The 26,015-nt window shown below is 36.3% G+C and overlaps 2 protein-coding genes and 2 long non-coding RNA genes across 5 annotated transcripts; 2 read left to right on the forward strand and 2 right to left on the reverse strand.

Annotated features, from left to right (window-relative positions):
- Positions 1-1,653: 1,653 nt before the first annotated feature.
- On the forward strand, positions 1,654-11,610 carry gnat1 (guanine nucleotide binding protein (G protein), alpha transducing activity polypeptide 1). The gene is made up of 9 exons (XM_067460171.1): positions 1,654-2,509; positions 5,185-5,227; positions 5,368-5,509; positions 7,223-7,380; positions 8,994-9,122; positions 9,300-9,429; positions 9,542-9,695; positions 10,514-10,725; positions 10,841-11,610. The coding sequence occupies exons 1-8, from the start codon at positions 2,404-2,406 to the stop codon at positions 10,702-10,704; spliced, it is 1,053 nt and encodes a 350-aa protein (XP_067316272.1). The 5' UTR covers positions 1,654-2,403; the 3' UTR covers positions 10,705-10,725; positions 10,841-11,610.
- Positions 2,831-9,364, reverse strand: LOC137094478 (uncharacterized). The gene is made up of 4 exons (XR_010908661.1): positions 9,281-9,364; positions 8,982-9,139; positions 7,210-7,395; positions 2,831-3,513 (listed from the first exon to the last, which is right to left on the reverse strand). It is a non-coding gene; the product is annotated as an uncharacterized lncRNA (long non-coding RNA).
- Positions 11,611-11,976: 366 nt separating the features above from the next.
- On the reverse strand, positions 11,977-22,741 carry edem1 (ER degradation enhancer, mannosidase alpha-like 1). Its single transcript, XM_067460172.1, has 12 exons — positions 22,133-22,741; positions 21,583-21,655; positions 20,074-20,177; positions 19,591-19,762; positions 19,300-19,483; positions 17,651-17,825; positions 17,133-17,253; positions 16,635-16,805; positions 16,465-16,538; positions 16,283-16,379; positions 15,974-16,135; positions 11,977-13,519 (listed from the first exon to the last, which is right to left on the reverse strand). The coding sequence occupies exons 1-12, from the start codon at positions 22,594-22,596 to the stop codon at positions 13,430-13,432; spliced, it is 1,887 nt and encodes a 628-aa protein (XP_067316273.1). The 5' UTR covers positions 22,597-22,741; the 3' UTR covers positions 11,977-13,429.
- Positions 22,742-23,090: 349 nt separating this feature from the next.
- Positions 23,091-25,875, forward strand: LOC137093670 (uncharacterized). 2 transcript variants are annotated; one of them, XR_010908540.1, is made up of 4 exons: positions 23,091-23,372; positions 23,451-23,545; positions 24,177-24,211; positions 24,568-25,875. It is a non-coding gene; the product is annotated as an uncharacterized lncRNA (long non-coding RNA). The 2 variants fall into 2 exon arrangements; XR_010908539.1 differs by having other exon boundaries at positions 23,091-23,545.
- Positions 25,876-26,015: the final 140 nt, after the last annotated feature.

Consider the following 26,015-nt stretch of genomic DNA (forward strand, 5'->3'; position numbering starts at 1 on the left):
TATGGCATTATACTGCATAGGTAATTCTGATGCATGCAATGTCTATCCATAATGATATGTAGGCATTTTTATCTTTATGTACAAAATAATATTTTACATTGTAATTCTTTTATTTTTTTAAAGGTCCCGTTCCTCATGTGTTTTCGAAGCTTTGATTATGTTTACAGTGTGCAATATAACATGAGTTCATGTTTTGCGTGTAAAAACAGTATTTTTCACACAATTGACTTATCTGTACAGCGCTGTTTTTCCTGTCCTAAAAACGGCCTGATGATTTCCTTGTTCTATGAAGTCCCTCCTTCAGAAACACGTAACGAGTTCTGATTGGGCCAGCGCTTCCCGTGTTGTGATTGGACAGCAGCTTAGCGCACTTTGCCCGGAAAGGTCCCACCTCTTACCATAACGGGGAGATGCAAGCGCTGAATGCGCGCTCTTCTCCACTGAGAGAGCAACAAAACCACGGCCCCTATTTTCCGTGTTCTTGTCGGCAGAGGGTTAGTCAACAAACAGTTCTAGTGATGTCATTACATCCCTGCACTTCCTGCTGTAGCCCAGACCAGACGTTCGCTGTCTTTGAAAGGGAACTTCTGTTAAATAAAATATCTCGCTTGGCATTGAACTTTGAGCTTTATAATTTTACAGGTATTATTTATGCTCCAACAGCAACATTACACACTAACTAAAGTTTGAAAGATGGAATCGCGAAGAACGAGACCTTTAATATTTATAAATGTTTGTGTGCTGCTGCGCATCCCTGTGTGTATAATAAGCAGAGTGAATGCGCGTTGTGCACCCGCATATAGACGCATATTACTAATGCACCCTTTAAATAACACAGAAATACTGCGCTACTGACTTTAGACCAGGTTTTTGTTGGTCAATGGAGCAGTCATTTTCAGTTGCTTAAAAATAGCAATGTGCTAACAATCGTTTTCAGACCAGCACACCCATGGGTTAGATGAGTGTGAGTGCATTTGGTTTTTAAATGTGGAGCTGGATGTCGTCATACAAAACGTTGTATGATTGGGCACAAAGGGTTACTTTATTTTAAGGTGTCATTGTTATAGTGTAATTATATATTTAAATACTACTGGTTAATATTAACTAAGTACATGCACTTACTATAAGTTTAGGGTAGGATTATGATCAGGTTTAGTTGCATGCAATTATGAATCATTTACTGTTCATTGGTAAGTTTACTATTATTTGCTAAGTACATGCAACATATGTAACAATGACACTGTAAAATAGTGTTACCAAATTAAGTGTAAACATCACAATTTTTTTTAAAAACCTTTTCTTTTTTACTGTAACTTTGTAGTATAATGTAATTGTGACACGCAAATTCTCAAAAGTTGGGGTGAGGCTTACTCTAAGGCTTCATTTAAAAAATCTTTTTACATTACAAACTAAAGTAAAATGAATCTATCAAATAATGTAATGTTCATTGTCCCATTTATTATACCTACAGTCAGTCATGAGGACAAAATTGTTGCATAAATTGCAGCAGTTCCTAAAAATGTCCCGTTAATATACTAATACGTAAGCACATTTTTAACCCATATAATTAAACAGTAATTCATTTCCGTTTATGCAAGTACTATGTAATAGAAGTACATCAAAGAAAGTGTTCCTGTCTCTTTGTCTCTGTCACCGGTGATGCCTGTGGATTAAAATGTATCAATCTTCAGATTGGGGTCAATGAGCTGTCGGGTAAAAGACTAAAGCTCTTTAAACGCTGTGCTGCACACTGTGTACACTAGATGGAAAATGCGAACTGATTTTGATGACTACAGTGGGAAGATGAGATTAGAATTACTCGTGGAGATTGCAGAACACCTTCACATTCAGTCGTTTTATAAAAAACAAAACTAAAAAGCCTTTCTGGCGGTTTTGAAAAAAATTCGGCCATACAGATGCAATTTGCATTCATGATGCCAAGAACATTTTCAACTGAATATAGAGATAGAAATCCATTTCGGCAGGCAACACATCCAATCCAAGTCTTATTCTGCCTTTTATTGGCTAGCATAACACGTGTCGTTTGATGACCAGCAATTGTAACATTCTAATGTCACATTCTTCCACTCGCACAGTCCTTTTTAATGTGCTCGTGAAGACGCCGGTCAGCTTATCACCTTTTGCTGAGCACAGCACCTTCTCCTTAAATCTGAGGTTAGATGACCTCTCCACGCTTTGAATGCCTTCTGTCCTTGTTCTCCATTGGCCCCACCAACCCAGGTGGTCAGAGACATCCCCAAAATCCCTCTCAAGACTCAAAACAATTCATCAGGTCACCAAGATCCAGTTGAGGTGTGAGCTGTATTGTTAACGGCACCTGGAGGCCTCTGGGCAAGCGAGTGGTCATCCAGAAGGACTTCTTTTTCCTAATCAAGAGTCAGTATGGGGGCCGGGGCGAGCAGCGAGGAGAAGCACTCCAGGGAGCTAGAGAAGAAGCTGAAAGAGGACGCCGACAAAGATGCCAGGACCGTCAAACTTCTGCTGCTAGGTAACAACGCATGAGGGGACTCAAATGATTCCTCAAGCCAAGAATCTTGATTCTTCAAGATTCTTCAAAACATGAAGAACAGCTCATTTGCTAGATTTGTAAAATGGTATATTGCAGATTCATTGCGTAGCCTTCCCATTTAAAACATCAGAATAAAGAGGCAATGACTGCATGACATTTTATGTTTTATTCATTTCTTTTTTTGTGATATGAAAGTATTAAATATCTAAAGCTTAAATGCACGAAAAAAATAAACGTACTGAAATTCAAACCAAAGTCGAGCTAAATAAACCAAGGACACAAAATTGGTGTGTCCTATATCTCAATATCTATATTACATGCATACTTATTGAAATAATTTACGTTCATAACTGCCTGTGTCTTTGTCCGTGAAGTGATGTGGGTCAGGGTTATGGGACATCAAGCTTAAGACAAAAATAATAAGCCTTAATCCTCTTAATGTAATCCACCAAAAGATAAACAACGACAAAGAGAGAAGGAGGATATATTCTAGCATTAATTCACTTATGCATGCCAAAATGAATCAAATATTAATGTGAGACTGTTCTAAACAAACATCTACAGTTTGACAAATCTCAGTGGTCCACTGAGGCTTTACCCCTCTAAACACTGGCTCAATGTGGGTGTCTGCGGACCTGGAGATCAGATGTATACTGTACAATATATTATATAATGTTAAAAAATACATATTACAGTCATGCTCAAAAGGAAAAAAGACTACCCCTTACAGAATTGATTTAGTACTGTCCTAAATATAATCCTGAATTTATGAAAAATTACTGTTCAAAAGTTTATGTAGCCTACCATTGATTGTTAATACTGTGTGTTGTTACCTGGATGATCCACGGATGTGCTTTTATTTTGTAATGGTTGTTCTTGAGTCCCTTGTTTCTCCTGAGCAGAACTGGCCAATGTTCTTCTTCAGGTCCTGCAAATTCTTCAGTTTTTCCAAATTCAGTGACTGTGAGATCCATCTTTTCACACTGAGGACAATTGAGGGAGTCAAACACGACTGTTAAATAAAAAAAAGGTTTAAACATTCCCTGATGCTCCAGAAGGAAACACGACGCATTAAGAGACAGGGGCTGAGAACTTTTGAACAGGATGAAATCAGGATTTCAAATTGTTTAAATATAAAAATATTTTCATTCAGTAGTCCCCTTTAGAAGAAACAGATGTTGTTTTCCTGAAGACAACTCAAGTACAATTTACCTTGATCTTCAAATTCAGAGTTTTCAAACTTTATATTAGTTCCATTGATGTTAACGCATGCGATTCATTGTTTCCAGTTTAACACATTAAAAATATTTAACGGATAAGCATTATATTCTATGATCACGCTCTTATTCGTTCAAAACCTAACCATTCATGCATGACAAGACAAAAGAGAAGGCGTCTGATAGTGTCACAAGACACACAAATAGTCTCGTGCCAGTATCATGAGTAAGTTACAGACGAGCAAAATCGAGGACAACACAGAAATGTCCCACAATATCTGTTTTGTCGAGTATTCTCATAAGAGTAGTCTTACATTCGTCATATAACATATTAAATTAACTTAAAGAGTTGTGAAAAATGGGACGGGTGAAACAGGCAGCTCGTGCTCATGTTCGTCAGGGGCAGGTCTTAAAGTGACAGTAGCCACTATTAATGCTGTCTGTCATTACTGTTAACAGAACAAAGGTGACAGACTAATCCGTATTAAAGCTACAAGTTCTTTAGTCAAAAGCAGTGATTCTTTTTCTCTATTTAATTAATAAGTTATGCAGTGCAGAATGCTAATTTTATTCAATTTCTGTAGCCTATATTTCCTACATGTAAGACTTATTTTTTTTAAGGCCTACATATATTTCATTGAGACATCAGTTGTATTAGTATCAGTGACACTGGCCTTCATTCATAAAAATATGCTATTAAACAAATATTTATAATATACTGACTATATTTTTTTTTCTGAGATTAACTGTGAAAATGTTACATTATAAAATACATTAAAACGTTTAATGATTGACAGGAATATATATAGTGTGGTATAGGTTAATTTTGTTTATGAAAATATCTACCTTTTTAAAATATTGGGGGTCCCTGGATTGGCTGAGAATCTAGTTTGGGGTGTGGGGGAAGAGGTCCCTGGGTCTCTGTATGAATGTAATTTGATTTCATGTAGACAGATTTGAGCACATCATTTAATTTCAGAAATGCTATTTATACTTTCAAAACACTGATAGAGTTTCCAAAACACTGTTAGAGAGTCATAACTTCAGCCTTATGTTTATTTCTTCCTCTTACAGCATAACTTGAGCAGTCTACTATTTCAATCTGGAAATTACCTTAGCAAAATTAAAGCGACAGAGATTTCACAGAGAGAGAAAAATAATGCACTGATATGACCTGTGTGTGTGTACTGTACAGGTAAATGTGGTTTATGAGGACACAAATGTGTTATAATGACATGGATATTACAACACAAACTTGTGTCTTCGTAATCCAAATGGTTTTTTTTATGGCAAAAGTTTGTGTGATGGGTTCAGGGGTAGGGTTAGTGTAGGGGGATAAAATATAAAAACCATTACACCAATGGAGAGTCCCCGCAAACCACATACTCATGAATGTGTATGTGTAATAATCCCTAATCAATAACTATTTACTTTCAGGTGCTGGTGAGTCGGGGAAAAGCACAATTGTCAAACAGATGAAGTAAGTGCTGAGGAAACAAAAGTACTGTATAGTAATACAATGAATTATATGGATTATATAATGATTCTCATTCTGTGCTCTTTTATACCATAACCAGTTAATAACATTGTCAATTAACTGTCAAATATTTTCCATCACAGAATTATTCACCAAGATGGTTACACCCTTGAAGAGATGATGGAGTTCATTGTCATCATCTACAGCAACACCCTGCAGTCTATCCTGGCCATTGTGAAAGCCATGACCACGCTCAACATTTCTTATGGAGATGCTGCTGCACAGGTGCTCTACAGCATTCATTAGTCATTTATAGATATGAATAGGTTAATGTGTGACTGTTTACATCTAATTTTTTCAGTTGGCCGAATTGAAACTCGGTGAAAAAATGCAATTTAATTCACAGAAATTCAATTCGACCAACTGAAGAATTTAGATGTGATCAGTCACTTGAAAATTTTCAATTGGAGACCTAAAAAATTTTTCACAGTGAGGGAGTTGCCTAGCCTGGATGCCAGCCGAACTCAGTCCCGCCCACAACATTTGTGTTCGGGCAGTTCGGTCTGGACTTGATCCATACAGGAGTAATTATGCCTGAACAGAAACAGTTTGGACCAATGAAATTGTCAGGGCGGGCTTTAGACTATGATGGACAGATGATAAACATTAACGTAATCATCAACGTCATCAAAGGCGCTTGGTTGAATTTGTTCAAAAAATTCATCCTCATGACCGGAAAAGCAGAAATGGCACCGACGACTGTGTCCCGTCATAATAAAAGTCCCATTGCTCATGAGGCGTGCGTTTCAATGGAGTGCGTGACAATCACTCCAGCGGCCTGGCTCAGCTTCTTCAACACTCTGTCCTGCTCTGCTCCATACTACAGTAACGTTAATAATCGCATCCATGAACATGATTTCTTTTCCACCGGTGAAGAGGTGAAGACCACATGTCCCAAGATTCTGAGCTCAAACTTGCCATGATCAAACTACACCTTTGTTTTGAATAGGCGCCCTCTAGCGGACGGAAAAATTATATAGTGCTGTGCAGCTTTAAAAGTATGGACTATACCATGGCATGATATCAGAGTAATACTGAAGTACTGAATGATTATCCTATCATACATGTAGATTATTTCAGGAAACACTCTTTGTTTTTACATTATGGTCACATTTTAAATATACTCACAGTGTACTTACCCACAAATGTGCTGAGTAATGTAAGGTAACTACATGGGTTAAGTTAGGTTTATGTGAAGGTTCAGAGTTAGTACCTTGTTTTTACCCATTTAGTGTCATTAATATAGTATGTACAGGTGCAACAGAACTTTAAAATAAAATTAGGGACAGGTTCAGTTAGGTTTAACAGGTTAAGGGAGGGGTCAACATTGTAATTATAGATGTAATTACAGGACTTAATTACAGATGTAATAACATGCAGGTACTTTAAAATGTACGTGCAACAAAGACATATTTGTAAGTGCATCGTATAAAAGGACTCCTATAAATTTGAGTACATACATGATACGTAAACACAAATATATGGTATACAGCAATACTATGGTATTTTGTGATAATTTGTTGTATTTCACACCACTAAGAATTAATACCTCAAACATATGACAGCCTATAGCTAGAATATGGTAAAATAAACAGGTAAAAAAAACTGCATAGGCATCCCAGATTAACTGAATTCACTATAACCCTATAGATGTTTCATAGTTTTTTTTAATCTCCTGCCAATTGTTCTTTCATCAAAACCATAACAAAATTATTTTGAAAGCATATTTGTCAGATTATACAACAAAACTAAAGAATTTATCAAATTAAACTATTAGATAGACATCTGAAAGAGACTATTAAAAGAAAGACTATCCGATCATGAAGGTTTATACAGGATTTGCAATCACTGAGCTCTCACTTTCTCACTTTCAAGATGTTTATGTAGCAGCTGATGCTTAAACACCGTCAGATACAACGGTTTACCTGTTTGTTGCAGGATGATGCAAGGAAGTTGATGCACTTAGCAGACACCATCGAGGAAGGCACCATGCCCAAGGAGCTGGCAGACATCATCCTGAGGTTGTGGAAGGACTCGGGTATCCAGGCGTGCTTTGACAGAGCCTCTGAATACCAGCTCAATGACTCTGCCGGATAGTATGTATCCCTAGTCTTTTAAAGCATTAAATATCAGTTAGCAAGGCTTTAAATGTACATTATCAAATTATTTTTGAAATATTTGAAATATAGAAGGGAAAATTCTGTCATTAAGTACTCACCCATATGTCGTTCAAATCCCTTTTTTTCATTTTCAGAACACAAATTAGGATTTTTTGATGAAATCTGAGACCTTTTGGTCCATCTTCTAGACAGCTATACAACTACCACTTCAAAAAGTTAATAAAGAGATCGTAATCCATATGAATTGAGCATTTAATCCTACATTTCTGAAGAGAATCGAATGCTTTATATATTATATTACTTTTATTCACATATAAACATGGATCAGCTAACAAAAAGAGCAAACTTGCATGACACATGAGAACAAACCTCTTGCAGATGCTCAAAAATGCTGCATAACACAAGAATGGACCTCACTGGTTCCTGCGGAAGCTCAAACGTGCAACATAACACGAGAATGAACCTCATTGGTTCTTGCACGTCAAGTGAGCATGCTTGAGCTTCTGTTTATCATAACTAATGTGTGAACTGATTAATGTTCATAGGTGAATAAAAGACTAAATTCAATCTGTTAATCATTAAATGTCAGAAAATTTGGACTAAACCACTCAATTCATATGGATTATTTTTACAATCTCTCTATGAACTTTTTGAAGCATCAAAGTGGTAGTTGCATACACTGTAAAAAACATTGTTGGTTTAGTTTAGTTTAGTTTATTTGTTTATTTTCGAACATGAGAGAAATAAAAATACAATAATGATCAGACATTTTTAAAAGAAACAAGTAAAGATGAAAGAGAAATAAATAAATAAAAGAAAAATAAATAAAAATAATAATAAATAAAAGAAAAAATAAGTTAATTCTATCTCATGAATGAAAAAGGAGTAGGAAGAAGTAAAACTTATATACTCCTACCCCTTTAATTATTATTTTTCTTTAAATAACATACATATGCCTACGCCTACTCATACACATATATACATCTACACATATACATACTCATGTACACATTTGTATATATACATACATACACCCATATATAACTTTAAAAAAGTAAGTAACCTGGTTGCCTTAAAATTTTGAGTTTACTGAAATTAAAAATTTGAGTTGATACAATGAAGGAAATTGGTTTAATAAATAGAAACTCAAAATATTATTGTATCTGAACTACATTAAAAAAAAATTAATCATGAAAATAGCCAAATTTGGCATGTTTCACTGCGTCATCAGAAATAAAACACACACAATTACCCAATATGCTTACAAAATCTTTTAATAATATTTGAATAAAGGTTGTCGATTCTCAAAAATATTAATTGTATTGACTTACATTTTTAATTTAAATCAACTCAAAATGAAGGCAACCAGGTAACTTATTTTTAAAATAATTTTACAGTGTAGTTGTCAAAGGAGGGACAGAAAGCCCTCAGATTTTATTTAAAAAAAAATGATTTGTGTTCTGAAAATGAGTGAAAGTCCTATATTTGGAATAACATGAGGGTGAGTAAATAATGACAGAACTTTCATTTTTGGGTGAACTATCCCTTTGAGGGAAACATTTGATTGATTCTCTTACTCTATCTCCAAGCTATCTGAGTGACCTGGAGAGGTTGGTCCAGCCTGGCTTTGTCCCTACTGAACAGGACGTCCTGCGATCAAGAGTGAAGACCACCGGTATCATCGAAACCCAGTTCGGACTCAAGGACCTCAACTTCAGGTACTCAAAACAGACACCTAAAATACAAAAAGCCTTCTCAATGATAACAATGGCATGAAATGACCATCATAATTTTAAGAATCAAAGAAAAAAAAGTTTAACAATGTAAAAGTTTCAAGAACAACTAAATAGACATATTAACTAAATGCCATATTAACTGATGTTCTTGGTCTGCAGGATGTTTGATGTGGGCGGTCAGCGCTCAGAGAGGAAGAAATGGATCCATTGCTTTGAGGGTGTGACATGTATCATCTTCATCGCAGCGCTGAGCGCATACGACATGGTACTGGTGGAGGATGATGAAGTGGTAAGTTGCTGTTTGTGGTCTGGTCCACAACTTTAAATTAACAGTACAGTATAACTTTGGTGAATTTTAGTAACAGAACCCCTGTTTTTCCTGCCCTTTCCTCCCCTTAAAGAACCGAATGCATGAGAGTCTCCACCTGTTCAACAGCATCTGCAACCACCGTTACTTTGCTACCACTTCCATTGTACTCTTCCTCAACAAGAAGGACGTCTTTCTGGAGAAGATCAAGAAAGCTCATCTGAGCATGTGCTTCCCTGATTATGATGGTGAGACCTCAAAACAGCATCAATATAACAAGAAACAAAAATAGAAGTTTGATTCTTTAACATACAGGTTCTTAAAATTGATATTAAAACAGATAATTGAACTAAGTATTAAAGGGTTAGTACACCCAAAAATGAAAATGAAAATTATTTCATTAATGACCCGTTCCACACCCGTAAGACCTCCCTTCATCTTCGGAACACAGTTTAAGATATTTTATATTTAGTCCGAGAGCTCTGTCCCTACATTGAAAATGTATATACGGTATAGCCTACTGTCCATGTCCAGAAAAGTAATTTAAAAAAATACATCATCAAAGTCCATGTGACTTTGTTGGTTAGTTTGAATTTTTTGATCCAAGAATTTTGGTTCAAAAAGAACAAAAACTACGACTTTATTCAACATTTTCTTCTCTTCCAGGTTTCAATCCGCGTTCGTGACTGCACAGTCTCCCTCAGACTATCAACGAACTAGCACGCACCAGATAACACATCAGCAGCGCAGCTGCGAATGCGGATTAAAAACAAACCCGGTTGTAAAGTCGTAGTTTTTGTTATTTTTGGATTTAAAAATAACAAAAAAGTATTTTTGATGCTTCAAAAAATTCTAAAACTAATCAACTGATGTCACATAGGGACTACTTTGATGATGTTTTTATTACCTTTCTGGAAAGGGACAGTATACCGTACATACATTATCTTAAACTGTGTTCTGGGTCATTAATGACAATTTAACTAGCCCAACTAACCCTTAAGAACCAAATGTCATAATTATTAGGCTACTATTTCTATGCTAAAAATATAATGCATGACTCTCTTAGGTCCCAATACCTTTGAGGATGCGGGTAACTACATCAAGCTCCAGTTCTTAGATCTGAACTTACGACGAGACATCAAAGAAATCTACTCCCACATGACCTGTGCCACAGACACAGAGAACGTCAAGTTTGTGTTCGATGCTGTAACAGACATTATCATCAAAGAAAATCTCAAAGACTGCGGTCTCTTCTAAACAAGCCATTTGCGGGAAGAGGTGAAACTAATAGGAATATAATATATTAAGAGTATTGTATTATTTTGTTATAGAATATATAACTACAGTACCATTTATATAAGTTCATAATTCAAATGTCTTTCTTATTTTACAGAATGGCTTACTCAAAAGAAAACCAATACTGACCCATTGCCCCGCCTCAGTTTCCTCCCTGGTTAATGAGGAACTCTCCAATGCGCACGCGCACACACACACACACACACACACACACACACACACACACACACGATTGCATTAGATTGTCACAGTTGGGATCAAAATTTGATTAAACACTGCATTTAATGAAATATAAGAGTCTAATGCATATTCATAGCAGCAAGTCACATATAACAACACATGCAGCATTACCGTTTGAAGAACTGGCTCTTATGAGGGCGTTTGGCATTTGGCCCTACTAGTTTTCGCAGTGATCTATCCTGTAGATTTGCAACTACATGCAGCTGTTAACCAAATAAGTAAACTTCTGAAACACCTGCATATGCACTTCAGCATAATGTTTTGCAAGAGCAAATTATGAAGTCCAGAGAGTATTTCAGTTATACGTTATAGCAGTTACTAACTGTGTAAAGTTTATACTATTATGCTGATTGAGAAAAAATTACTGGGATGCTGGAAGTTCTGTTATTTACAGAGGAGTTATATCATGTTATGTCCCATGATCAGAATCTTTATGTAAGATAACAACTTTGATGAAAACATAGCGTGTAATAATATTTCAATAAGAAGCTTAGCTCAAGAGTAGTTGTGAGACAAAGAACGATGTTTGAGTGCATTGATTAAATTACAACAGTGGCACAATTGACTTTGAAACCATAAGCAACCATGTAAATGTAAACTGAATGAATAAAGCTTCTGTAGAAAAGACTGAACCTGATGTGTTTGTCCTTTAAGTGTATGGCAGAATGAACCACTTCAATCCAATCCAGAGAAAAACAGGCGTCAGCATTAAAAACCACAATGGTGGGATGATATTATACATTTACATAATCTATTAATGTATTTAGAAATATTGATTATATTTATTCATTTTGACTTATTTACACTGTTAAAGTTTGGATTCTCGTGCTAAATATGGCAAATAAAAAAAAACTAGTTGGACACATGACAGTATTTCTGTGCAAAATACACTCCAACAGAATTTTTAAAAAAAGTGTTTTTTTTTTTTTTATCTCGGATGAGCGCATGTCCACATCAACCAGAGCAAAAGCAAGTGCACGCCCGTCAACTCAATCAAGTTAGACTGTCAAACAGTTTTGCCAAGTCATGGTTTTAATTTTGATTTGATAAAATGCACAGTGTAGACATTTACCTTCGTCTCTTTGGATTTAAGATTAATTCACAATAAAACCAACAAGCAGATCAACATTAATCTAATCAACTTCAATTAGAATACTTTTATTTGATCTGAATAAATATGAACCCCTAATTACTGAGAGAATCCTCAATACGAGCCGCAATGAAACGATAATCTGTAATACCAAAGAAATGAATTCTTCTCTCATCAGCATAATGATCATTCTCAGAATCCCTTATTTTCCACTTTTGTTCAGAAAACATATGCACCAACATCTAAGCATTAAAAGAGAAAAAGTTAACAATGTTACTGACACATACATATCACCTCTTGAGTGACTGCATTATGGCAAGCTACTGATCCTGAGGATTGAAGAAAAATTCAAATGAAATTGTTGAAGGCACATGTTTTTTTGATAAATGTTAATGTTTGGTCCAAGATTATTATTATTATTATTTTTTTTTTAATTGTTGATGCATATAATTGTTTGCACACAAACTAGAGCATTGGAGACACTAATTATTTTTTAGAGAATCTACTTGAGGCACTTCCTCAACCTGCTGTGCAAAATGTACCAAATTATGAGGTTTGCTCTGTCAAAATACATGAGTGGAGATTTAAAACATGTATGCTACATAAAACATTTCCAGATTTAAACACAACACACTGACAGCAAGAACAGAATGAGTACAGCTTAAAATATGGAATCAGGCAAAACGGAAGAAAAAAACAAAAATAGGCCACATTGTTCTACACCTTGCAAACCAAAGCACTGTGTCAAATTGCAACGTGAAAAGTCATCAGAATACAGTTTGATTTGTTATAAATGAAGCCCATCTTTTGGTGTGTTCCTGAAAGACATATACTGGATAAACAACCGTTTTTCTAGTATAAAGCTTATTTGAGAGCTTGTTTCTTGAGAAGAAAATCTGAAACATGCATACCATCTTTCAACCTATTAGAGCCCTTTATAATACTAGGTCAAGTTTCGTTAAACATGGCACTGAAGAAAACATGTAACACGCAGTGTGTAAACGCACTAGTTCCATAATGCAGAAGGCAATCAGCCCTATGAATCAAAAAAGAGATTTTTGCGATGAATTTTACAATTCTGAAGAGTCAAACTTCCCTGAATGTGCTTTTTTAATGCTGTGGACTTTGCTGGCTGGATCTGAATATGTAACCAAACCCAAACACCTGGTCCAGCTTAAGAATGACACTTCCGTGTCGGGAAGGAAAAAAAAAACACCACAACAAAACATACTGGTTGATTTGTTGACCAAATATCTTGCCACTCCATGTGCAAAAAGAGACTGCAAAGTTCTGATCGGAGAGTTATCAAACCCCTCCAGGGGGTTTGTAAGTGACCTCCAGGGGGCAGTACTGATGTCAGGAAAGCCCTACCATGTGGTCTATTTGCCTCATGTACATGCTCTTTAGAGGAAGGCCAAAACGTCTCTCTTCGGAAATCCTTTCACACTGTTGGACAAATGAAAATACGTCACTCTTATTTCTATGACCACTTTCAAGCTTTCATAATGTCCCAGACAAAATACCAGATTGAACATTGAAATGTTGTTTCACCCAAGAAGCTGAACAAAGAACAATTGTAATTCATTAATTAAAAAAGAAAATATAAAGGAAAGTGGTTAAATACATTTTTGACATATAAAAGGTCTTTGGGTTACTAAAACATCCTGTAAGTTTTAGAGCTTAAAATCCTTATTACAAACAAAGCATTTCTGTCAGGATCATTATCATAGATGATTGACTGACTGACTGTTTGGATTGCCAGTATGGTTCATTTCTGGGCAAGAACTCCCTGCGTATCTATGCAGCTTAGCATGGATAAGAGCAGGGAGAGCAGCGATAAACCCCCTTCAGGGTAAACGGAACAGAACCAATATGATGTATTGCAGGTACATTCATATTGATGTACAAATTAATTCAGGAATGTATTCTGATTCTAGGGGAATTAGAATAGTTTTTTGACTAGAGTTGGAATAACGTGACCTGCCAGAACCGATTTATCAAACTCCAAAAAAGGCTCGTTTTGATATTGCAGGATCTGTGACATCACACAGGTAAATGCATTTGCATGACAACCAATTACCAAGCAATGCTTAATGTTGTTCAGTGTGTGGTGTAAAAGGTTGCATTGGCAATTAAAGAAAAAACACTTAAGCAAAACATGGTCAGGTTAAAGTCTCTGAATAATTTTGGTCCCAAATTTGTATCAATCTTACTGGTAGTCCACTGTATAAAGAATGTTTGGGTATAATGTCACAATTTGCTTTATTTTGCCACCTTCACTTACATAAATTAACTAGTGTCCTGCACACACAAGTAAAAAAAAAAAATGATTATGAGATTATATATATATATATATATATATATATATATATATATATATATATATATATATATATATATATATATATATATATACATATATATACATACATTACACACACATTCACCTAAAGGATTATTAGGAACACCTGTTCAATTTTTGAAATTGAATTTCACACACAACCTTTTCTAGGGTTTACAAAGAATGGTGTAAAAAGGGAAAAACATCCAGCATTCGGCAGTCCTGTGGGCGAAAATGCCTTGTTGATGCTTGAGGTCAGAGGAGAATGGGCCGACTGACTCAAGAGCAACTTTGACTGAAATAACCACTCGTTACAACCGAGGTATGCAGCAAAGCATTTGTGAAGCCACAACACGCACAACCTTGAGGCGGATGGGCTACAACAGTACAAGACCCCACGGGGTACCACTTCATCTCCACTACAAATAGGAAAAAAGGCTAACATTTGCACAAGCCACCAACATTGGACAGTTGAAGACTGGAAAAATGTTGCCTGGTCTGATGAGTCTCGATTTCTGTTGAGACATTCAGATGGTAGTGTCAGAATTTGGTGTAAACAGAATGAGAGCATGGATCCATCAGGCCTTGTTACCACTGTGCAGGCTGCTGGTGGTGGTGTAATGGTGTGGGCGATGTTTTTTTGGCACACTTTAGGCCCCTTAGTGCCAATTGGGCATCGTTTAAATGCCATGGCCTACCTGAGCATTGTTTCTGACCATGTCCATCCCTTTATGACCACCATGTACCCATCCTCTGATGGCTCGAATAATTTCAAATTGGTTCTTTGAACATAAGAATGAGTTCACTGTACTAAAATGGCCCCCACAGTCACCAGATCTCAACCCAATAGAGCATCTTTGGGATGTGGTGGAACGGGAGCTTCATGCCCTGGATGTGCATCCCACAAATCTCCATCAACTGCAAAATGCTATCCTATCAACATGGGCCAACATTTCTAAGGAACGCTTTCAGCACCTTGTTGAATCAATGCTACATAGAATGAAGGCAGTTCTGAAGGCAACAGGGGGTCAAACACAGTATTAGTATGGTGTTCCTAATAATCCTTTAGGTGAGATTATATATATATATATATATATATATATATATATATATATATATATATATATATATATATATATATATATATATATATATATGGTGTCTTAATATTTTTTTAAAATTTTTTAATTTCTGCTTTTAACATTAAAAGTAATGCTCAAGAATCATTTAACAAAAAATAATCCATGTCAACCCACATAATTTCACTATTAGTGCAGTCATGAACAACTCTTTTCAGTAAATGAATCATCATTCACTTCCAAGCACTCAATCCCTCCATTATAAATGAGATGATGACTTTGTTGTGTTTTGTCTGTAGCACAAGAAAATCAGTATTTAAGTGAAAATCATTAAATGGCAGGTTGTGAAGGAGCATTTAAATGACCGGACAAGCTGACTGAATGAATTTACCCACCTGAACAAATTTAATAAAACACTTTCCGATTAAAGAGGTTGCATGAATGGGATGACTGCTGGTGTGTATTAAACCAATTTCTTACGTTGCTTATGTTGGCTGGGGGCTCTTTGTGGGGCTCTTCACATGGAAATTGCTCTTCCCAACTTTTCTCCCTGAAGCGTTGATCTATCGGCACTACATGGCCTTCTGTAGTGAAGATGTACTTATTCTCAGACTTGTGCAGTGGGTTGTCTTCATCAAAGAGCTGTAAAGGATTGTAAAATATAAATTTAGTGATTGACATGGTGGCTGCATGAAACTTGACAATGTTCTAAATAATCTATATAAATACTACATATAAGTGAGAACATGACAATTTAAAAGGGAGAACATATAGAAGCAGGCAACAAACCAAAAAAAGGTATTTGCAGGTTTCGCTGAGGAAGAAACTCTCCATGCGATCTTCTTTGGACTTGTCCACCACATGATGGAGAGTGGCATAACCACACCTGAGAAGCAGTCAAACAAAACATCTGTCCTGAGAACTTGCCAGCATGCCAATCATATCACTTCCTGACATTTTAATCCACATACCTGACTTTGGTATTTTTTTCAAGGCTTTCAAGGATGTCCATCCCAACATGAAGATAAAAAGGATTCTTGGTTGCCTGTAGAAAGTCAAGTTCATCATTTATTATATTGTAATGCTGCAGAGTCTAAAAATCAGGTTATAATTCAAAAATAGCGTTTAGAAAGGATTGTACCTGATAGAGCAGGTATGTGGATTCCACTAGTTCAGGTCTTAAAGGGTAGAAGAGGACATCTGGGGCCTGAAGCTGCCAGTTGTATCTCTCAGGAAGAGCCCCGAAACGCTTCCAAATTGCATAGTAGAAGGCATGAAGGCAAATGGCATTTTCAACATCTCCATTCAAAACCTGAGAAACAGAAATGTGTGCACCTGGTTAAAGAACTGAATAAAAAAAGGTTTGTCAGCAGGTCTCGTTTTAGTTCAACAGTCCAAAGACTAGTTTTAAATGCACTAGAGTAAAGTCGTATCCACAGATATAACTGAAACACTGTTCAACTAGTTGAACAACTGGATATTCATATTAGATCAGAAAGTTCATAAGGAGCCACTTTAAAGAACTCTAAATGGGAAGCAAATGCCTGTTAAGCTAACAACAAATGCCTGTTAACCTAACAACAAATGCCTGTTAAGCTTTCCAACTGAAATCAGGAAAGACTTAAGACACAGTTCAGACCTGTAGTCCAGGGAAGAATGCCTGCAGAGAGTCAATCCATGTGTTCATGATCTGCCCATTAAACATGTTCACATTTACATAGAGTGGTGGGTCGCCCTCTCCTTCATTGCACGCCTCTCTTCTGTAAAAGGTTAAAAGAAATTGCACAATTGGAACCAGGATGCATCAACAAAAGCTTTACAATACTTTACAATTAGAAATAATTTGTGAGGTGAAAGTTTCACGCTTGAACTTCTGCACATCTGTGTAGTTATAGAAAATTATAGAAAAACCTTAATATGTCAGTTTATACCTTAACCATTCTTGGATGTGAATGTGTCAGATGTTTCAGATTGGTTATAATAAATTAACTTGCAAGCATTACAACCATTGGCTGCAAATCATCCCAAATATCCACAGATTCCAAGTGACACTTTATCTGCAGGTGGTTAGACACATACATGCAAACTCTTTTGGTCTTTGGAAGCTCAAACTACAGCCACAAGCAGCTATGGTCACATGCACACGTTTATAATCACCCTCTTCTCAGGTGGCTCTGAATGCTCTCATAAGCTGCAGAGAACATCTTGTAATCTTCTTTCTCTCCGAATAAGATGTAAGACTTGAGGAGGTACTCATAGAACGAGTCCATGCCGGCACCAAGACCGCTTTGCTTCCCCACCCACTGACCGGTCTGAATGTTCACCACATTTCCTAGAAAAGAGACAAAAAAAACATTGTTGGTCAGACAAAGACATGTGATCACAAATAAAATATACTGGATCCAAAACAAAAGAAAAGAAAAATGTCTGTAGTCTGCAGTTATTGTTTAAGGAAGGACTAAGGCTACATTCACACTGCAAACCTTTGTGCTCAGTTCTGAATTTTTTTACTTTTTTTATGTGGTCAATATCAGATTCGAGTATGAACAGGTCACGATCACCATCCATCCAGTGACTAACTTCGCTGACGTCTTCCATATTCACTGTGGCCAAAGAACTACCAGTATGTAGAATCTTTAGAGAGTACCATCAGCGTAGCAGGCTTGTGCACAATTTAGAATTGAATTGAGAATGACTCCTGAATTTCAATTCAGTTCTTGAATTTGAATTGAATTGATGTCAAAAACAGGATCTAGAATTACAATTCGAATTTGAATTAAAGGAAACAGAATTGAAATTCAAAAAATATTCTAAGAAATTCATATACATGTAAATCTTGCCATAGCAGCTTCCTCTGCACCTGTTGAGAGAATCTTTAATGTTGCAGGAAAGAGGAAGTGTCTTCAGACCAGAACGGTGCAGACTCAATGATAAAACATTTGAAATAAATAACATATGAAATAAATGATAACTGCATTTACAACGACTAATTAAAAACAATTAAACAACATTGAGGGGGTCATTTATTTCAAGAGTTTGATCCATTATCTATATTTTAGAACAGGGGTTTTCAAAACCATTCCTGGAGCCTCCCCAGCACTGCACATTTTGGATATCTCCCTTATTGGACACACCCAGCTCAGCTCATGGAGTACTAAACTAATCAGCTGATGAGTTAATACAGCTGTGTTAAATAAGACACTAATAAGGGAGACATCCAAAATGTGCAGTGCTGGGGAGGCTCCAGGAATGATTTGAAAACCCCTGTTTTAGAACAAAATGTATGCAGGGTTGAGGAGTAAAGGACTACACCAGGGGTTTTCAAATCATTCCTGGAGCCTCCCCAGCACTGCACATTTTGGATGTCTCCCTTATTAGTGTCTTATTTAACACAGCTGTATTAACTCATCAGCTGATTAGTTTAGTACTCCATGAGCTGAGCTGGGTGTGTCCAATAAGGGAGATATCCAAAATGTGCAGTGCTGGGGAGGCTCCAGGAATGGTTTTGAAAACCCCTGGACTACACTGTAAAAATAAATCATGGGTCTTGTAATTTTCACAAAAAAATAAATAAGTTGATAGTGAAAATAGTGTGTATATTTTCTTAATATAATTGTGGTTCTATTTAGTATAGAAAATATTGAGAAAATTTCACTAATAAAACCACGAGATACATTTTCCTATTTTTTTTAAGGAAATGTAAACAATCTTGAGCCTTCGGGGGGGTTACTGGGGATTCAGATTTGTGCCACTGTCTGCAGTCTGAATGTACCCTAAAACAGATTTTTAAAAATGCAACCATTTACCCAACAGCCCAGTTTCATTGCTTCTCAAGTTCCACAGCGCTTTAACAGCCCGCCGGGCGACCCACTCAAACGTAGAGTCGCCAATCAGACGGCTAAGAATGCCAAACTCCACGAGCAGAGAACCTGCCCCTGCCGTACATGTCTCATTAATGCTGTCAGGAGGGACACCTTTCTTTAAGTTCACCTGTAAAAAAAAAAAAAAAAAAAAGAAAAAAAAAAGTAAGATACAGATGTCAAATGCGCAAAAATTAGGCAATATCTCTAAAATAGCTCTATGTAAGTGGGCCTGACCCTGGGATAGGGGATGCCTGTGATAGTGTTCTCAAAGGCAGGTAGCAGTCGAACAGCCAGGTCATGTGCCAGGTGCAGCAGCTCATTGTCATAGTCCTTTAGCCCTATGTCCCCAAAAGGATGCCGTGGGTCAGTCAGTAGAATATGCGATGAGATCAAACTACCCAGGATTCTGAAAAGGAAGCATTTATTTCAGTTACTTCCTCTGTGGAAATTAAATAGCTGGTTAAAAACAAAGATGCTTTATTTTAAAGTGTGAATTGAACCGTAGCAGGTCAACCTAATTATTCTATTACAAATGTTTGGATTTGTCAAATGACAAACCTCTTTTACATCATTTCATCCATATAACACAAAAAGGAGAACATTCACACTTCTTATTTCCATATAATGGTTGAATGGGAGTAGAAAGAATTCCTTTATCAACTAATCATCTTATAAGGGTGTTGACATTTTACAGACTGAATAAAAGAGGGAAATGACCTAATGTTGGCCTCAAACACTTGAACAGTGGAGTCCTTGTCAAAAGAGACTGTCTCGATCACCAGCTTAACAGCTCGATGGAACTCGGTCACATTTCCAAGCACCTGCAGAAAAGGAAAACAAACAAGGGAACACATTATACTTCAATGTAAAGGCTTATGACTACTGAATTAAGCTAAGGTGATACGGAAGTGAGGAATTCCTGAGATTATATGTTATTAATAGTCCTGGTGGAACAAGACACATAGTTTGTTCAGGTGAGGCCATACATCTGTTGATGTGGAATTTTTTACTGGATAACCGAAAGTTAAATGCAGAAAAATTAAATGTTGTTTACTGGGATACACATAAAACGGCTACTCCCCCTTTCTTTTCTCATGTAGTGATTGATAAACAATGGGACTTTTTATGAAACACGAGCAGAACGAAATTAAGCAATAGTTTAAAAGAAAAACAACTATGTAATTTATGTTGTAGAACAAAATGTTCATGTCACAAGAAACACAAACCAGAGACTTTATTTTACTCATAAATCATAAACCAACGGCTCAAAAAGGCTAATTCCATGCTGGGTTTTAGGACTATAAACAGAACATCTTACTTTATTTTATTTTAAGATTATACTATTCAGCAATTCAGCTGATTTTTGTTGCAAAATTAGTCAACAAAAAAACTGATTTACAAATATTATGAAAGACCAAAAAAAACTTTAAAACTAGAATACTTATAAGATTATCATTGTCAACTAATTATTTCTAACTCTTGAGAATTAAAGGTGCAGTATGTAGGATTGACAGCTATTGATCAAATAGGTACAACAGTCCAAATTCAAAATATTGCAGATCGTTGTTTTCCCACGGCCTCCTATACTCGATGCTAACACAGGCTGCTAGCTTGAGGACACGCAACAGAGGCAAGCGCAATTGACAATGAAAACGCATCCAAAACACAAGAATGCACAAAGAAGCGCCTGCAAAGCATCATGGGAGACTGCGCAAAATTACTTCATGTCTCAAATCACATAACATTACAATAATAACGGACATAAACAACTTACAGAGCGCTAAACCATACCACCTGTCTGCTGCATTATTATTGACATTTAAAAAAAAAAAAACATTAGTCTGAGTTTGAGGATGTGAACATCTCAGATTGTCATCTCGTAATTACAGTTATGACAAGGCATGAACACAGAATAAGCTTGTTGTTTGTTTTTGTTTTTTGTTTGTTAAGAAGGAACTGTAAAAGGTGGCTGCTTTGTTTGCAGCTCTCTGTAACCATTTACAACTCTGCAGTCTGCATGGCCTTATGGAACGTGCTCATGATGTGTAATGTCTTCACAAGGGGTATGAAAAAACACATGCTGACAGGCATGGACATCGTATCATTGTATTCGGACCGAACTATATGATTGGACAAATGTTTTTTTGGTCCAGAGACTTTCACAAAAGATATATAGATGACCAAGACATAACATAACTAAGTCATCTGTTTAAGAGGCTGACTTACCAACAGTGTATCAAGAGCATCGATGAGGGTCAAAGAGTAGTTTCCAAGGACATCATTGATGTTGATATTTGACCTAGGGGGAAACACGCAAGCAAATGTATCCTTAGGCCCATTTGTTTATTGTTTTTTATTTATATCAAATACATTGGGATAGAATAAAGCCACACACAAAAAATGTGGTGCTCGATATGAAATAGACATTTATCATTTTCCCTGCCTTAAAGGTCTCCTATGCACAGACATAGGGGCTGACTTGAAAAGTTTGTACTTGTTACTCATCTGTTATCAGCTGACTAAAGGAAAAAGCTTGATTAGCAACATTTTTGTAACACCGGCATTTGATACACACAGGAAACTTTTCTACCAGAACAAGGGAATAAAGAAAGAGGTTGATTAATATATTCACAAGATCTTCTCCGTCAGTTCTTCACTAAAGCAAAAAGCTATCACAAGATCCAAGAGCAAGAATAATGACATTTTACAGCACATTTAAAGGTGTCTGTTGTCTCATGAAACATTACATATGGTCAACTTATAGTCAGCAACTTACGGGTTGAGCACGTCAGGCCCTCGACCTTCACAAGCTATAGGGTTCAGTTCATCCTCTGGAAAGGCAAACTTCATGTAGTTATCATATCCGAAATAAAACATGTCTCGCGCCATTCCCCTCATTTTCACTTTCAGCGCGTCAGGGAAGGAGCTGTACTTTCTGTCATATTCATCTCTGCCCTCCCGAAAGAAACTAAGGTAGGATTTCTTTGGCGAATCCCCATTAATCTTGGAGCAGGTTTTTGCTTGAGGGTTTCTGTGGTCGTAAATTTGTTGTGGCCATGCGTTAGTTTTGACGGTGGCTCTGTCGCCATCATTAAGAAGTTCAATTTTTTGCAAGTTGAACGTGAATTTAATGGGGAAGTCAAAGCCCCAGCTGGGTCCCAGTCCAAACACTAGCCACACCGCGCAATTCAACAGCACTCTCAAAACAAGAAGACCCACGACTATTGACCTCCATTGCATCTTTGCCTTCTGTCGTCCTTAAAAGTCATAATTTACTTCGACGTTGCGACTTATCGAAGCGCAAAAGTGATTAGTTCTGCTCCTGCTTTCAGTTCTCACACACTTCCTGTCAACAAACCAGCCCCTCCCTGATCCTCAACGCTGATTGGCCAGCCACCGGCAACGTCATGATGGAGAGGGCGAATAGTTTATGTAGGCGTTACTCACACACGCAGTAAGCAGTGAAGATGTCGTGGCAGCTAAACTAAAAGCATCCCTGCATTATGGAGCCAGAATAGCCTCAAATATAATACATTTACAAAACAAAATTCATAACTGCATAGCACAATTCACATTTGTAAAATCTGATTCGTAAATTCAAAACACGATTCATAAATGCACAAGTAAAAGCATAAATATTTCCCCAAATGCTCACACAAATGCATCTTACCTAAATAAATGTAAAATATTTACACAAATATGTATATAGCAAGTTCTTGAATTAATTTCCATCACACATTTATGAAAGATGTTGCATGCATTTATGGATCGTTGAATCTGCATTTGCGAATCGTCACACGTGCATGGACTGCATTGCATTTGTGTGTGGGATTTTTGAGACCTTCCTGGCAGGTTAGGATTCGTAAATATCTTTTTTTGGAGGACGTTCTGTTTAGCCAATCGTGGTGAGCTTTTAATCCACCAATCAAAACGCTCCTTACTGATCAGACTCAAGAAGCTCAGTCCTGCCCTTGTTCTGTGCATTCTTTCATGATCGGTTGTTTCACGACCTTTATGTAAAGACATTTTAATGGGTACTCTTTTTTTAGCACCTATTGCAATTTCTACAAAATTATGATATATATTGTTCGCAGAAAATACAGCTACCCGGTTAGTTAGCCTGCGATCACCATGGAAATGGGGCGGCAGCTCGTCTGACAAGCAGCTGTCACTGTTGTTTTCACTTCAGGTAAGTTTAGTCCCTAAAATTACACAGATGATACACACACCTGTTCCTGACACTTTCTTGCAAGCTTCTGTTGAATATTTACTTTAGAGAAATGGTTTAGTGTCTTCGGAAAAAGTCTGTTAGAGTCTCAATCATTAGGCTAACGTTAAATATAAGAGGTAATGTTAGGCTAATGTTAGCCTTGCGCTATTAGGAAGTTTGGGCTCTTAATCACATATTATCTGTAGATAAGAGGTTTTGATAGCTTTGCTGGCAATGTGTCATGAATGGAAGTAATGTTAATATAATTATTTAACCTAAAAGTTTTCACTGTTAATCGGTGACGTCACGTCACTCACACAAAGCGTGAAAATGGGCTGAAACGATTTCAGACACGTTTTGATCTTTCATAGTGAACCAGTATTGACAATGTATATCACCATGCATCTGTAAAACCTAAACGTAAATTCTGGTATCTTAAGATATTATATTGTATATCCTGTATATTATTTTTTCCCCTGCATTTTCACCTATGCTCTAGTTTATTAAACTAGTTTATTTATTTCTAATAAACCTGACATTGTATACCACATATTGTTGGCTCTGTAACAAATTGTTTATGTTCCAATGTTCTATGCTGATGGCTGTGCAGAGAACATCCTTGAGGCGATATGAACCATCTAAATTGTAAGTACAATCTCAGATTCCTGTGTGTGTATATATGATACAATAAATGTTGATAGTTCTATTAAATTAAATTTTGAAATATTCATTAAGTGACTCTGAGAGCAGCTCTGCAGACAGGGAGACAGTAGACACTGAAATCATCACAAGCAGAGTTAGTTTTGAGAGTTATTTATTGTTGTATTATAAAGTTGTTATCATTAGTTTAAGAAGGGTATGTCTGAATGACTAAAAGACAAAATTTCAGTCTGGCAGAATTTTCTGCGCACTTCACCACCGAGGCCAAATTAGCATTGTGAATTTACAAATCTCACGTTATATTTAAAACAATTCTTGTTGATGTTTGAAATGTATTTCAGGGCAGTTTGTGAAGACAGATTAACAAGAGATGTTGTGACAACCTGGACAGATGTCGGTTCCAGATCCACCTTCCGGACCAGACTTCACTCTCATATTTATTGCTGTCTAATGGTGTATTATATGTCCTCTGCAGAATTAGGTGCATGCAGATATTACTCGGGAACATGACTAAACTTTTTTTGCTATAATACATCTATTTAGTGCACCAGTGAAACATAATTTTCCCCCCACATTTGCTTGTATATCTATATCTTTGTCATAGTATTCTTTCAGTGGTTAAAGGGGTTTTCAGATGACAGAAGTCAACGTTAGTCAATACAATGATCTCTATGAAATGAAGCACCAGATTTCCGGTGTTTTCCAAAATCTGTGACTGACCAAATCATGTGACCCTAGTTTGCGCTATATTGAGCAAATCCAACCTCCTACTAAACCTATTCCTAATCCTAACCTTATAACTAGGGTCACAGAATTAGCTACTACAACAGAATGAATCTACAGAGCATGACATGCAGGGAAAATAGTAGGCTAAATTTATTAATCGAGGGAACGAATTAGTAAATCGTAGGCACAATTTACATTTTTGTCTTGCACGTCGTGTGCGGTGCTTTGTATGGATCAGCATTGAATGGAATGGTTTACTAACTTACTAACTCATTAGAACAGCCCCTTGCTGCCACCTACTGGCATAACAATGTAACCTGCTATAAAAGTGATGAAAAATCACTTTTATTGCAATCTAAATATGTAATGTAAATTATTTACATTACATATTTAGATTGCAATATAATTATTATAATAATTGCAGCAAACTAATTATTAACTAATTAATAATTGTAACTATTTCAAATGAGAAAATTTACATTTTAATGATGAAATGCATTTTTTTTCTTTTGTAACTTATAACATTGTGCACTGAAATTGTTTTGTATTTTTCTATTGGTTAATGTTATTATATTTAAATTTGCCAGTCATTGCATGATTTGCATGTGCTGTACTTTATTTGTATTATTTTGGCGTATTTTTATTTATCTGTATAGAATTTTTACTTATTCACCATTCACTTTTCTTTGGTTCAAAAAAGTAAATGGTGAATGTAAAGTAAATGGTGAATAAGGAAGATTATTATGCTTAATATTTCTATATGAGGTTAACATTAACACCTCCCTTTGTGTTCAGCAGAGAAAATTAGGTCATACAGGTTTAGATTAGGAATAACCCAAGGATGATTCTTTTTTTGTGAACTCTGTCATATTGCTTTTTATATTTTGTGAATAAATACAATGAGTGACTAAATTTGTGTATAAATTATTAGGACTACATATGTAAATGTAGTTTAATAAAATGAGCAACAACCAGAGGTCAGCCCTAAAGGTAAGGTGAAATGTAAAAAGTGCTAGTAATAAGATGAATATTCAGATTTACAGAAATATTGTAACCTGTGACT

This window comes from Pseudorasbora parva, chromosome 12, assembly GCF_024679245.1.
Source record: "Pseudorasbora parva isolate DD20220531a chromosome 12, ASM2467924v1, whole genome shotgun sequence".
NCBI lineage: Eukaryota > Metazoa > Chordata > Actinopteri > Cypriniformes > Gobionidae > Pseudorasbora > Pseudorasbora parva.